This window comes from Bidens hawaiensis, unplaced genomic scaffold (assembly GCF_021521415.1).
Source record: "Bidens hawaiensis isolate Kalapana, Puna unplaced genomic scaffold, B.hawaiensis_p1.1 tig00006805_1, whole genome shotgun sequence".
In the NCBI taxonomy this organism is placed as follows: Eukaryota; Viridiplantae; Streptophyta; class Magnoliopsida; order Asterales; family Asteraceae; genus Bidens; species Bidens hawaiensis.
Window position 1 is genome coordinate 1,152,234 of NW_027491464.1, and position 14,967 is coordinate 1,167,200.

Below are 14,967 nucleotides of genomic sequence, written 5' to 3' on the forward strand. Positions count from 1 at the left end.
ATTGAGACCGTGGGCCACGGTCCAATATGTCAAAAGTGGACAGAGGCCACCATATAGTGGCCTCTGTTCCACCGTGAAGCCCACCGCTCCACCGTGGGCCACGGTCCAGTATGTCCAGAAGCCCACCGAGGCCCACGGAGGTTCGGGTCGTAACTGCCGAATTTCTTCTTATTTTTAGTCGTTTTTTCATGTCTTTTCAATTATCCTTCATTCTAAAACACCCTAGAGACGATTTTGGAGTCAAAGAACAATATTGTGGTGATTGTGATCATTAGTTTGATGTTTGTAATTCATTCCTACAACCTAATTGATATGATGATGAATCAAACGATGCGTGTTCTCTCCCGAATTGTAAGGTTTTCAATTAGATATTTGTTAATCGTTTATATTATTTGTGGGATAGTATTTTGATCTTATGAATATGTTGCTATGATGATTGTGAGTTTGTTTGTAATTGTTTGTATGGTATAAATTCGTGTTCTTGACTATCCGTTCTTGGTGCCATAGGCAATCGAGATTTAGTAGAAGAAGATTAGGGTTAACAATACTAAATTGATTATTGAGAGACAACCTTGCGTTTTTATAATCCAAGTACTTGGTCCTCTTTTATCACATCCAAACGCATTTTCACGAACGATATTTGTGTAGTTCATCCAAAAAGTAAACATTAACTTTATCAACATTGGGAACCTAAAATCGGGTGAGAGCATTGTTTCTTATATTATTTAAAAATCGTTTATTGCTTTAGCTATTTTTGTTAATCAAAAACCAAACAACCAACTCTTTGAATTTACTTTTACACTTAGTTTAATTTAGATAAATAACAAAACTACTTAGTAACACATTTTCCACAAACTCCTTATGTTCGACACCCGTTTATCGCTATCTATTTAGTTATAATCGGTTTATTTTTGAGTGAGTCTTCGACCTCACGTCATGTATTTTTATCTTTTTTTATTATTTAGTATTAGATATGTATTATTATATATATTAGATATAGTTAAAATGTAATTGAACACAATATTTTTTAATTCAAGTAAACCTGGTTATTACAACTTTAAATTAACCTAATTATAGTATGATGTTTTTGTAATCTTTGTTCTTGTTATTATTACGCGCCTTAGATTTTCCATTAATGTTTATCATTTATGTGATTAAAGTTATCATTCTTTCTGCTATAATCCTCTCAAGTATCATATTTTGTTGGTGTATAGTTAAATTAATAATCATTTTAAACAAAATTTATTATTAAAGCGTAAACTTTGAAACCAAACCATAACCAGACCGTTAATAATGTTTAGGTTTCAATTTTCAAATGTTCAGTTTTTGTTGTGGACGACAAAATATCAGTACTAACGGCTGGGCTCACAAGTTAAACTTAAAACCATCAAAACCGGCACTGAACACCCCAACGTAACATTATTTTTTTAATCATGAAAAATTATAACAATATCATACTCAAATTAAAATTAAAGAGAATAAAATACTCGTTTTTATGGTGTACTTTTTTTTAAAAAAAAATATCAACGTATGGAAATATTATGGCCGCTTAAAATCGTGGGTGGGAAGTTGATTTAAAATTGAAAATGGTTAAAGATGAGAGGGCATATATATATATATATATATATATATGGGATGGTTCATGCGAGAAGTAAAGTTACAGCGAGAAGTGCGAGAAGTTAATCTGGACCACTCATTTAATTTTTAATCTTGAATCATTAAAATATATAAAAAGGTTATTAAGATAATATAAAGGTATTCTCTCTCCAATTAATATATATAATAAAACCAATATAAGTTACATTTCTAGCTAATATATTAATTTAATCACAATAAATCCATAAAACAATAAATTAATCTTTATAATTTTTTACCATATCTCTAGAATTCACACTACACAACTACAATATTTTCCTACACCTCTACAATTTTTTTCCTACATATCTTTAATTTTTTCATACACATCTAAATATGTTTCCTACACATTTTCAATTTCTTTGTACGCATGTTTTTCGTTCTATACATCTTCAAATGTTCCTTACGCATATTTAATTTCTTCCTACACGTCTTTAATTTTCTCATACATATCTTACTTTTTATCCTACACATCTTTAATTTTCTTATACACAACATATTTTTTTCCCACACATCTACAATTTCGCCGAACACGTTTTTCTTTCGTCATACACATCTTCAATTTTTCCTACGCGTGTTTAATTTATTCCCACGCATATTCAAACTTTTCCTACACATTTTTAATTTTCTCATACGCATCTTCATTTTTTTCCCTACACATTTCTAGTTTTCCCATACGCAACTTAATTTTTTTTCCTACACATCTTTATTTTTCTCATACACATCTCATTTCTTTTCCTACACATTTCCAGTTTATTCGTACACATTTTTTTCTGTCTTACACATCTTCAGATTATTATTTTTTTTTCAAAATAACAATCAATGATGAAGATACTATTTTGCTTAAATGTTATAAATTAAAAATTGTTTATTGATGAAAAAAGAGCAAAATCAAATCTTACACTAGCATATAATAAAATAAATAAATTGTAACTTACAAATTATAAATTCTTGAGCTTTTATTTAAGGATAGATGAGATTAATTAAATGATGATTTATTTTATTCTACCTAAACTACCCTATTATTATTAATTTCAAAGTCTTTCAAGTTTTATTAATTATAATAAATGCAATAAATTTTCAACCATTGATTAATAATCTAATGGTTGAGATCACTTCTCGCACTTCTCTCTATAAAATCACTTCTGAAATAAACCTAATCCTATATATATATATGTATAATATATATATATATATATGGGTGATTAGTGTTTAAAGGAAAGTTTACCCAATTTTATACATGTGGTTTATGCTTTAGTATTTGTAAAACTTTTAAAATTAAGTGTCTTAATTTACCATTGTCTTATATATTATATACAATATAGATAAATGGGTTTATATATAAATAAATGGGTGTATGTGTAATGTGTATAGATTGACCTAAATATACCCTCTTTTCCACATAAGCATAAGTTTTTTTTATTAACATTGTTCCACATTAGCAAAAAACTTTCGGAGTTAGTACCCAACTAACAAAATATCGTTGGTTGAAAATAAGATGAAGTTTCAACTATCATAAAGTATTTTTTAAGTTATGCTAAAGTGTCAACCAATATTCCAAAGTTAGGATTACTAAAATCAACCTATTATAAACCGATACTTGACCATTGACTGTCAAACCAACAAAAGTCGAAGGCTTTATTCATAAGAAAATTGTTTTTAAACAATCTTAACTATTGTCTATCGGCCGTCAACAGTCCTAACTAACAGCATGCTATGTGATCAGGGGCGGACCTATTAGGAAACCAAGGGGGCGGCGGCCCACCTTAATTTTTTTTAGTGTTATATATATGCTAAAATCCCGAGCGCCCCCATAAGATTTTTCAATCTCCCCCTTAAACTTTTGAAGGCGACGTCGACCCTTTGGAAATTTAGAAACCGACCCATAAAAAGCCACATATAATTTTATAAATTAAATTTAATATAATTATATATATAATTTAATAATTTTAACAATTATTCGTTAGTTCATAAACAACTTAGCTCAAGTGTCAAAGCCATTAGCCCATTACTTATGAGTCCATGTTTAAACAAGCCCAAAAACCCAACACATATAATTTTAATTAAACCTAATTAGAAATATAAAAAAAAGGAAGGAAAGCAAACAATATGAGCGGCAATCAGGCTATCCATCATTTCATTTCAGTGAACCAGACCAGAAACCAAAAGGCACCGACCTCCCGAGTTCTTGTTGAGTTCAATCCAACCTCTGCTTGCCGGATCCTCCATTCCTCCTACATGTAAGTTTTTTTTCTTCTCATTCCCGCTTCTTGGCTTCTCCTTGTTTAAAAAATCTAGGGATTTGAAAGAACTTTACAAATTAGTTACAAGTTATTATTATTTATGAACTATTGAACTTTATATTATATGATTAATTTTGATTTAAAACAGGAATTACGAGTGATATTATGAAACAATTTCCCAAAATGAAAGGTGGAGAATTATCTACTAAAACTCCAGAATATGTTGATGTGGATAGCCTTCCTTCGGATCTTGATGATCGAAAACCAATCTCAGCATATAATGTTAATCAACGAGATGAGATTAGAAGGGCGTACATACTTAGAGGACCATGTCAACCAAGATCTATATAATTCCCACAAAAGAAGGTCGGTAAAGAGTTTAGACGTTTTGGTGAAAGTTGGTACGATGCTAATATGGGATGGTTAGAGTATAGTATAAAAACGACTGTGTGTATTGCTTATGTTGCTACTTGTTTAGGGGTACTTTGGAGATCAGAAAGACACATATATTTCCCAGGGGTATAACAATTGGAAAAAAAACCGGAAAACCTTACCAAACATGAGGGTGACGTTAATAGCTCGCACAACAAATGTTTGAAGAAGTGTGATGATTTGGTTAATGAAAAACAATCGATAGGAGCCTCCTTTGGGAACGGTAATGAAAAGCAAAGGTATGAATACCGACTTAGATTAGGTGCTTCAACAAGTCTTTAAAATAAATATTGAATCAAGGATTATCGTTTCGTTGCATGATGAATCAAAAGATTCATTAAACAAAGGAAATTTGTTGGAAATAATAGAATTATTAGGTGAACTAAATGAAGCCCTAGGTAAGGTTATATCTGGGAATGCACTCGATAATAGTCAAATGACAAGTCTAAAAATTCAAAAAGATCTTAAACATTGTTTTGCTCAAGAAGTATTAAAATAAATTTTTAAAGATCTTGGTGAAGATTAATTCTCTTTATTAGTTAATGAATCAAGTGATGCATCTAAAAAAGAACAAATGGCGGTGGTTATTCGATATGTGAACAAAGACGGGGTGGTTAAGGAACGACTTATTGGGCTTGTTCATGTCAAGGAGACGTCCGCTTGAACTCTCGAAACCGCCAATGATGATTTATTTTGCCGACATGGATTGAGTTTGGCTAAAATTAGAGGCCAAGGTTATGATGGTGCAAGTAAAATATCGGGTAAGTTCAACGGGTTAAGAGCTTTAATATTAAAAGAAAATGTTTCGGCATTTTATATTCATTGTTTTGCTCACCAATTTCAACTTGTTGTTGTGGCGGTTGCAAACATACATACGGGTGTTTGGAGACTTTTTCAAACTGTTGGGAGTTTAACAAATGTCGTTTGTGCATCTTGCAAACGACAAGATATGCTTCGCAAAAGTAAAAAAAAGAACAATTTGGAGGAAAACCTTGCTACCGGAAGTGAGTTGAATCAAGAGCTATCTCCTTCAAGACCCGGAGATACGCGTTGGAATTCCCATTATAGAACGCTTTACCGATTGGTTACTTTATATTTATCAATTATGGATGTCCTTGAATATGTTGAAAAATCAAGTTGCACTATTGCTAGCTCTAGATAGACAGATGGACTTCGATCGAAAATGAAGAAGTATGAGTTTGTATTCTATTTTCACTTGATGATGCATATTTTAGCAATCACAAAATCGTTGTCCCAAGGTCTTCAAAGAAAAGAACCAGATTTGGTGAATGTAGCTTCATTGGTTTCTACTACCAAACGTCTTCTTCAAAAGTTCAGATCGGAGAGTTTTAACAAGTTCTTTGAGTTGGTTAACTCTTTTTGTGATCAATATGAACTTGAAGTGGTAAACATGGATGATGAGTACATTAACCCAAAGAGGCCAAGGCAAAAAACAGGTATTACAAATCGCCACTATTATGAGTATGAATGCTTCAATACGGTTATAGATTTGCAAATACAAGAATTTGAAAACCGTTTAAACGAGGTAACATTCGACTTGCTTGTTTGTATGAGTAGTTTGAGCCCTTGTGGTAATTTTAGCTTGTTTAGTATTCCCAAAATACAAAGATTAGCCGAGATTTATCCTAATGATTTCGATGAAAATGAAAAAAGAAGACTTTCGATTGAACTCGAAAGCTATATTGATAATGTAGAAGCAGATACTCGATTTGCAAACTTGAATGGTTCATCAAGCCTTGTTCAATTGATGGTTGAAACAAAGAAACACCTTTCGTTTAAATTGGTGTATCGTTTATTAAAGCTAGCACTCGTGTTACCCGTCGCAACGACAACGATTGAGAGATGCTTTTCGGGAATGAAGTTTGTGAAATCCGATTTGCTTAATCGGATGGGTGATGAGAATTTGAGTGATAGTTTGATTTGTTACATTGAAAAAGATTTGCTAAGGAACGTCTCGGTATATGGTGCTATGACAAGATTTCAAAAAATTAAGACCCGAAGAGAACGGTTTTAGATATTTGTAATGATGTTTGAAGTATTTTTGTTGATTCTCTTAAGTTGGATTATCTTTTGTAAGGACATTTGGAATACTTTTGTGGACCAACTTTTTTGTAATGATATTTTGAAGTACTTTTGTTAGTTATGCTTATTTGTATATTTGCATTATATCTTTTTTTATAAGACCTGCCCCAAAGCGTACCGAAATATTTTTATAGGGCAATAATCCTTACAAATCTCCGCCCCCAAGAAAAAAAAATTCATGGGTCCACTACTGTAAGTGATAGTCACTCCTTTTAACCTATTTTCCTAACGACCCCATAAGAGCAGAATCATAACGTCATTAGTCTTATAATGATGTGGCGTGCTTGTGTGTCAAATAAATTGGTATGTGTATGTATATTTAAAAAAACTAGTTTGATCCTCCTGTGTTACGGAGGTTTATTTAGGTTTTTATTTTTAAACGTTTTGTTAGTTTATGATGATTTATTTTATATTTTAATGTAGTTTTGTTTTAATTTAATACATATATATTAGTTTGTTATTATATTTTTTAGCGTTTGATTTTCTTCAATTGAGATGTGTAGGTTTATTATAGATTTTAACAAACAAACAAACATAAACGAACACGAGCATGTTAATTTTTTTAAATGAACAAACATGAAAACAAATATTCGTCTAATGAAAAAGGGGACGTTGATATAGTTGACTATGGTGGGTAGTATCAGAAGTTAATCGGCGATGGAGATTATAGACCAGCAACGGAGGGGTTTCATTAAGAAAATGTTTACCAATAAATGAGATCTTATAACCCATTTGAGGGCTATTAGGGTTTGGTAAGACCCATAACCCGTGGAAATTATTCTTTGATGATTAAGGGGTTATTTTGCAAATATATGAGATGTTATAACCGTTTAAGGGTTATCCAGGTTTGGTGAGACTCATGACCCGTGAAAAATAATGTTTGATTATGAAAGAGTTTCACAAATAAATGAGATGCTATAACCAACTATTTAAAGACTATCCTCTGGGTTTAGTTAGACCCATACCCACGAATTCGGGTCAAATGCATGAGAAACCTCCATTTTAAAAATCAAGAATCTGGTGACTCTAGAGAACGAGGGGAACAACCTGAGAGCGACACTTAAGATTTCATGGTAGACAACTTTATAGATACCAGTTTTTATCTCCCGTGTTACGAGGGCTGTTTTACATTATTCGTTTTTAATATCTATATATTTTTTGGAGTTTAATTTTATTTATTGTAAGGAAATTTATAATATACTTAGAGTTTGATGATAAAAATGGTTTCACAAATAACTAAGATGTTAACCCGGTTTAAAAGTTATCTAGATTTGGTGAGACCCAAGACCTGCTTAATTTTTTTATTATAAAATTGTTTCTTAATTATAAATAATATTCTTTTTAAAGAAAATCATATAATAAGTTTTAGTATATCCTATTTTATAGGATTTTCACATCAATAATTTGTTGTGTATAATTTTTAATTTAATGAGATGTTATAACTCGTTTAAAGAATATATGAGTTTGGTAAAATCAATACCCGTGAATTCGGGTCAAATACAAGAGAAGGCTCAATTTAAAAATAAAGCAAAAGCTATTACTGCATACATGAATCTCAATTAATCTGATTAATTGATACTCTTTACCCACCCAACTCGCGCTAACGATAGTAAAACTAAAACTATTGAATCAATCAATCTGCAAGATTTGAATAATGGAAGAAGGAATATTGGGTGTGAAACCCCGGAAACAATTAGCAGGTCAGATCAGAGGACGAAAATGGTTGAAAAGAAGAGAGATATGGCTTGTTTCTCTGGGTATAGCACTTCATGCCATCTACATGCTTAGCATCTTTGACATTTACTTCAAATCGCCTATTGTTCATGGCATGGATCCTGTTTCCCCCAACTTTACTCCCCCTGCTAAGCGCCTCGTGCTTCTTGTAGGTATTAATATTATTCATGCACACCAACTGTTTGATTAAATGCCAATGAGAATCTGCCCACCAACTGTTTGATTAAATGCCACTTATAAGTTATGGCTTGCAAACCAACTGTTTGATTAAATGTCACTGATAAAAATGTGGAATCTGTGTAATGGTAGCAATGACAGTTTGATTTGAATGTGATTTCAGCTGACGGGTTGCGGGCCGATAAGTTTTTTGAGCCTGATTCTGATGGGAATTACAGAGCACCGTTTTTGAGAAGTGTGATCAAAGGACACGGGCGATGGGGTGTGTCTCATGCTCGTCCTCCAACAGAATCAAGACCCGGGCATGTTGCAATTATAGCTGGTTTTTATGAGGATCCTAGTGCCGTCACAAAAGGTTGCATTTTCTTTCTGTACTAGTTTGTATTGAAATTTTCAGGTGATTTTTTTCTGTTGTTTTGATGCTAAGCGAAAGTGTAAATAACACAGAAAATTCTCAATAAACATTTGATGAAAATGAATACGTAAACCAATACAAGAGATGCCCTTTTATAGAGTACAACTTCGAAATAAATAATCATAAATAGACGCGTAAGTTATGCTAATCAATGATTTATGTGTTTTAGATTTAAAAAGGAAAATACCAAAAATTTGCAAAATTGTGGAAAAATTTTGAATGGTGAGGTGAAACTAGAGATGCAAATCAAGGAGACTTGGGTCTGATTCATCGAGACGTTTTCATCCATTGTTTATGGGCCCTGTAACACCATTTCTGGCCCAAGTTATGCCCGTTTGAAGTTTGGGCCTTTTCTGCTTTGTTTCCCCTTGCCCAGCTTAGGGCTGTTCACAAAGCCGAGCCAGGGCAAGCTCGGTTGCATAAAAAGATTGAGCCAGCTCGTGGTCAAATTAAGAGTCTGCCAACTCTTGGTTTAGCTGCTCATCAAATTTGATGAAACATACGACTATACGAGTTGACTTAATAATATGAATATGTGCAGGATGGAAGGCAAACCCTGTGGAATTCGATTCGGTTTTTAACAAAAGCCGACATACATTTTCATATGGTAGCCCGGATATTGTTCCAATATTCTGTAAAGCTCTGCCTCATAGCACATGGAAATCCTATCCTCATGAGTATGAAGATTTTGCTACTGGTGTGTAAACATGCTAAACCTTATTTAGTCAAGAACATATTAGTTTTTGTTGGTTGTTAAACCCTCTATTGATGGTGTATGCAGATGCATCGTTCTTGGACGAGTGGTCATTTGATCAATTCAAGAGCATGGTTAATAGGTCCAAAAAGGACCCTAAACTAAAACGGTTATTTCAACAAAATCAAAATGTTATATTTTTACACCTTCTTGGTTGTGATTCAAATGGGCATGCACACCGTCCTTATTCTTCTATATATCTCAACAATGTTAAGGTTGTTGACCGTATTGCTGAAGGTGTTTATAATCTTCTTGAAGATTACTTTAAGGATAATCAAACAGCATATATATTTACAGCAGATCATGGAATGAGTGACAAAGGAAGTCATGGTGATGGGCATTGGTCAAATACAGATACCCCACTTGTTGTTTGGGGAGCAGGTGTTAAGAAGCCAAAACCAGCATCTAACAATAATAATAATAATGATCATAATCATGGTGAAAGATTTGTTGATGAACATGATATGCATGATACACCTACACCTGATGATTGGGGTCTTACTGATATAGAACGAGTGGATGTTAATCAAGCTGATATTGCACCATTGATGGTTGTGTCACCTTACATTTGCATAATTTATTTTTACAAAGTTTATGCCCTGCTGGCGGTGCACGCATATAATGTATATATGTGTGAACTCTCGGGTGGGCAAAAGTAAAATTGCACTAATTTTGACGTTATTTTACTAATCTCGTGAAAATAACGTTAAAAGTGGGGGAAGGTTAATCAGGCATCATGTGGTGGCGTTGATAGCCGAAAGACAAGGGCTCATGCACCAATCAGCCGGTGTCCCGATGATTGAGTGCTATGTGCCTTATGTCCAAGGCTTGATGCAAAACTACTATCGAGCCGGGGGTCTCATCGGAAGCAGCCTCTCTATCCCTATGGGGTAGAGGTAAGGTTGTCTACATCTTACCCTCCTCAGACCCTACCATAGCATTGCTATTGGTGGGATATACTGAGTACGATGATGATGATGATGATTTTTACAAAGTTTGTTTATTTTTCTTTTGTGTTCTGACCGGGTTTTCTTAATGTTTGACAGTCAACTCTTCTTGGTTTGCCCTGCCCGGTTAACTCAGTCGGAAGTCTTCCCCTTGATTACATTGATTTAGACCCTGTGAGCTATACACATTATTATGCAGGGCTGTTCTCGCCCGAAATCTGCTCGTATGTGAACGAACTGAGGCGAGCTGAGTTGACTCGGTTTGTAAACGAGCCGAGCTCGAGCCAAGGTATGCTTGGCTCGTTGGTTCGCTTGTTAGGCTCGTTTAAATTAAAACCCAATTTTAATATATAAAATTATAACCCAAAATATAACCCAACTTTTAGTATATATAAATGATTAATCTTGAAGTTTGTTAATTATGTATTATGTGTATGTGAAATTTATTTTTCTTTATATATATTAATATGTATAAAAATATAAAACTAAAATTTTAAAAAAACAAAACGAGCTGTCTCGAGCTCAACATTTCAGCTCGTTAAGATAAACGAGCTGGCTCAGCTCGTTACAACACTATTATTATGTAACTCAGAATTCTGTCTGTTGCTTTATTTGTCAGGAGAGTGAGGTGTTGGCTGTGTACGCTAACGCAAAACAAATTCTCGAACAATTTCTTCGTAAATCACGTATCCTTCATATCTTTTATAAATTTTTATCCTTCAAAAAGGATAAAGTTGTTAATATCTTTTGTGGATGTTTTTTGGTGCATCTTAACTACTTTTTCCTTAACAAAACTCAGAACTGAAACAGGCAAGCTCATTTAGATTCAAGCCATTCGAACCTCTAGCCGATTATGCACAAACTTTGTATGATATTGAATCTCTCATATCTATTGGAGACTATGAAAATGCAATGGGCCTATCTAAACATCTTAAAACCTTGGCCATTAATGGGCTCCATTATTTTCAAACTTATGACTGGTTCATGCTAATGACCGTTATAGTCATGGGCTACTTTGGGTGGATGCTTTGTCTTATACTCTTCGTGTTACAATCTTACACGTCTTTGCCTGCTAAAATTCTTAAAAAGGAAGAAACAGTTTTCTCAAGAGACCACCCAACAAAGGTATATATATTCATAACCTTTATTATAATGTGTATGCATAATATAATGCATCTTGATGATTTAGGTTTTGTGACAGGTGTCCATATGTGGAAGACTCATAATGGCATCAATTTTTATTGTGCTATATTTGGAACACTCACCTCCACTTTATCATGCTTATTTTGCCATGACGGTATTTCTTTGGACCAATATAGTTAGTGAGTATCGGTTTCTGAGAGCCATATGGAAACACTTTGTACAAACAAAAGAATCTCGTCACATTATCGAGCTCTCTGCCACATGTATCGCCTCCATCATTGTTCTTGAGCTTCTAGTAAGAAGCTTCACTCAGAGAATTATGTACACATGGTGTTTTTTAACTGTCGGTGTCGTTTCTTCACTTTTTATTTATAAGTCAATCCCTTGGAAATCTGGAATACCAGCTTTTTTGTGGCTCGCGTGTTGGTTTTTGTCTGTTTTTACCTTGATGCCAGCAGAAATTCCCGACAATACAATATTAGTGTATGTTATTATTATTATCACTAATATCGGTTAACAATCTTGATTTGATGATATTATCTTAAACCTTTTGTTTTCTTGTTGCAGGAGTATAAGTGGACTTATAATTGTTGTAATAGGAGGATTCAGCAGGTATTTAGATAAAAATGTCAAAGATAACAAGTATTGGCAATATCTTGTTAACAGTTACTCAAAACCCAAATTTCCACTCCTCTTTCATTTACAGGTATGTATTATATATTATTATTTTTTTTCTGTTAAAATAAGATCTGATTATTATTTTCTTCATAATGTGTAGGCATGTTTGGTTGGTTTGTCATCTGTGTTGGTGTACATTTCAACATCTCATAGAACAGAAAAACGTGAACTGCTTGCATTGCATCAAGTGATGAATTGGTCCATTGCTGGTAAAATATGCCACTCTTTTATTTAAATCATTAGCAAGTATTGTTTAATAGCTGAAATGATTATATTAAGTAGTTGCTTAAAATTTGTTATTGTATTTTTGTAGGTATATCTATGGTGCTTCCACTATTTTCAGCAACTGATCTACTTTCTCGGTTAACTTCAATATTCCTTGGTTTTGCACCACCTTTCCTACTACTATCTATTGGGTATATCTTAACAACCCCCACCCCTTTCCTCCCAGGTGGCGGCCCAACTTATTTTCAGGGTCCAAAATGATATTCAAATTCGAGTTTTTTATTTTTTCAAATGTTGTGTAAATAGAGTAAAATGACCAAATTTCCCTCGTGTGCAATGCACATGACTGGACATAACGGAAAAAATTAACGCCCATTAGTGGAAAAGATGTGACGATTTCTGTTTTTTCCTTAGTTTAAGAATGAAATGTGAAATTTGCTATATACCTCAAGGACAAATAATGTAATTTATCCCAAATTTTATAGGAAAAATGATAAAGAATATATAATAATATAATATAAGTAATTAAGCAACTTTTTAAAATACTTTAAAAAAATATAAAAGTAAAATTTGAGGCCCTTTAAATTTTGGGTGTAATCTACGCCCCTAATCTTCACTCGATGAAGGCATTGTATTATAATAATTAAGATGCATAAGTTTAGCATTCTGAACCATGTGCAGATATGAAGCTGTCTTTTATGGGGCTCTCGGTCTTGCCCTTTTCGGATGGATATCGTTTGAAAATGCTCTTTTATATGTTAACAAACCTAACAAGTCTGTTACTGCATTTGAAGCAGAAAACAGTAACATTATTCTTGAAGAAGGTGATAGATGCCTACAGTTATCTGATATGAGAATACCAGTTGTTTTTGTAAGTATCTGTTTCCATTTTTCCAGTGTTAGTTATTTCACTTGCATTTAACAGTCTTTTAACATTTTATATTCTATCCTTTTCTAGTTGGTATTCTTTAATACTGCATTTTTTGGAACTGGAAATTTTGCAAGTATTGCAAGTTTCGAAATTTCATCGGTTTATCGGTTCATCACAATATTCAGTGTAAGTAAAGGTCAATAAACAGTTATAATAATATTCAGTGGCAATTGTTGACAACATTTGTTTCTATTACAGCCGTTTCTTATGTCGGCTCTGCTCATTTTCAAACTGTTCATACCGTTCATGCTTGTTATGTAAGTGAAACAAAATTTCAATTTTATAATGGAAATAATCAGTTTTAGAAAACGATAACTCTTATATGAATTTAAATTTGAATGCAGATGTGCATTTAGTGCAATAACTAAATTGGTCAAGGTTCCAAGATCAGGATGCTACTTTCTTGTGATATTATGCTCGGATGTTATGACCATTCACTTCTTCTTCTTGGTGAAGAACACAGGAAGTTGGATGGAAATTGGTAACAGCATTAGCCATTTTGGAATTGTGAGTGCTCAAGTCGTGTTTGTTTTGTTGCTTTTTGCTCTCACAAACGTGTACACGAAAGATATCCAAACTCGGTCAATGGATCAGGTTTCTCAAAAAACTATGTAGATTTGAGCTAATCTTGTTTGAATGTCTTGTGGTTGTGTTAGCAGGTTTTCAGACCTTTCTTTGCCCTCCTTGTTAGTTGTATAATTTACGAGAACATGTAAATGCGAGTTTTTGAGGTTTCCATGTTTGATTATTTCTTCAACCAAATCGTGAACATCGTTCATTGGTTATTTTTAATTTTTTATAAAAGTGGCGGAAGGTTAATCAGGCATCATGTGGTGGCGTTGATAGCCGAAAGACAAGGGCACATGCACCAATCAGCCGGTGTCCCTGATGATTGAGTGCTATGTGCCTTATGTCCAAGGCTTGATGCAAAACTACTATCGAGCCGGGGGTCTCACCGGAAGCAGCCTCTCTATCCCTATGGGATAGAGGTAAGACTGTCTACATCTTACCCTCCTCAGACCCTACCATAGCATTGCTATTGGTGGGATATACTGAGTACGATGATGATGATGATGATGATGATATTCAAACGGTCATTTTCTCTTTCCCTCTTTTGGCTTCACCAATGCTTAATCTCAATTCGATCCCCTTACCAAATCATCGGCGACGATATAGCCGATGGTACCAGCAACGTAAGGAACACCCGAGATACCCTAAGATTTAATAGAGTAATTGGCTTAATTATTTAAATGGTTATTGGGTTTGTATGAATTTATAAAAGATGCGTTGACTAATGGTATGATAGTTTTATATTTATTTGCGGGTGATAACTCATATTATAAGGGTTGACATGAACATGACCTAGATTTTAATTAACATATCATTATGCTACAATAAGGGTATGTTTGACATGGAGCTTTTAAGAGCTTCTGGCTTCAAGAATTTATGAAAAAACTCAAAATCAATAAAAAAAACTTTGTTTGGTTGGATGAGCTTGAAGTTTTTAAGTTAGAAGAAAGATCTCCAAATTCGAACGCTAGTACTACCAC

General features: G+C 33.5%; 2 protein-coding genes across 2 annotated transcripts; both read left to right on the top strand.

Moving 5' to 3' along the window:
• Window positions 1-5,493: 5,493 nt before the first annotated feature.
• On the top strand, window positions 5,494-6,345 carry LOC143633606 (uncharacterized). Its single transcript, XM_077101874.1, has one exon. The coding sequence runs from the start codon at window positions 5,494-5,496 to the stop codon at window positions 6,343-6,345; it is 852 nt and encodes a 283-aa protein (XP_076957989.1).
• A 1,701-nt stretch (window positions 6,346-8,046) lies between these two features.
• LOC143633591 (uncharacterized) lies at window positions 8,047-14,178 on the top strand. Its single transcript, XM_077101867.1, has 15 exons — window positions 8,047-8,299; window positions 8,488-8,679; window positions 9,281-9,436; window positions 9,521-10,044; window positions 10,540-10,614; window positions 11,060-11,126; window positions 11,240-11,565; window positions 11,642-12,066; window positions 12,151-12,289; window positions 12,362-12,470; window positions 12,575-12,677; window positions 13,168-13,357; window positions 13,445-13,543; window positions 13,616-13,674; window positions 13,762-14,178. The coding sequence occupies exons 1-15, from the start codon at window positions 8,068-8,070 to the stop codon at window positions 14,030-14,032; spliced, it is 2,967 nt and encodes a 988-aa protein (XP_076957982.1). The 5' UTR covers window positions 8,047-8,067; the 3' UTR covers window positions 14,033-14,178.
• Window positions 14,179-14,967: the final 789 nt, after the last annotated feature.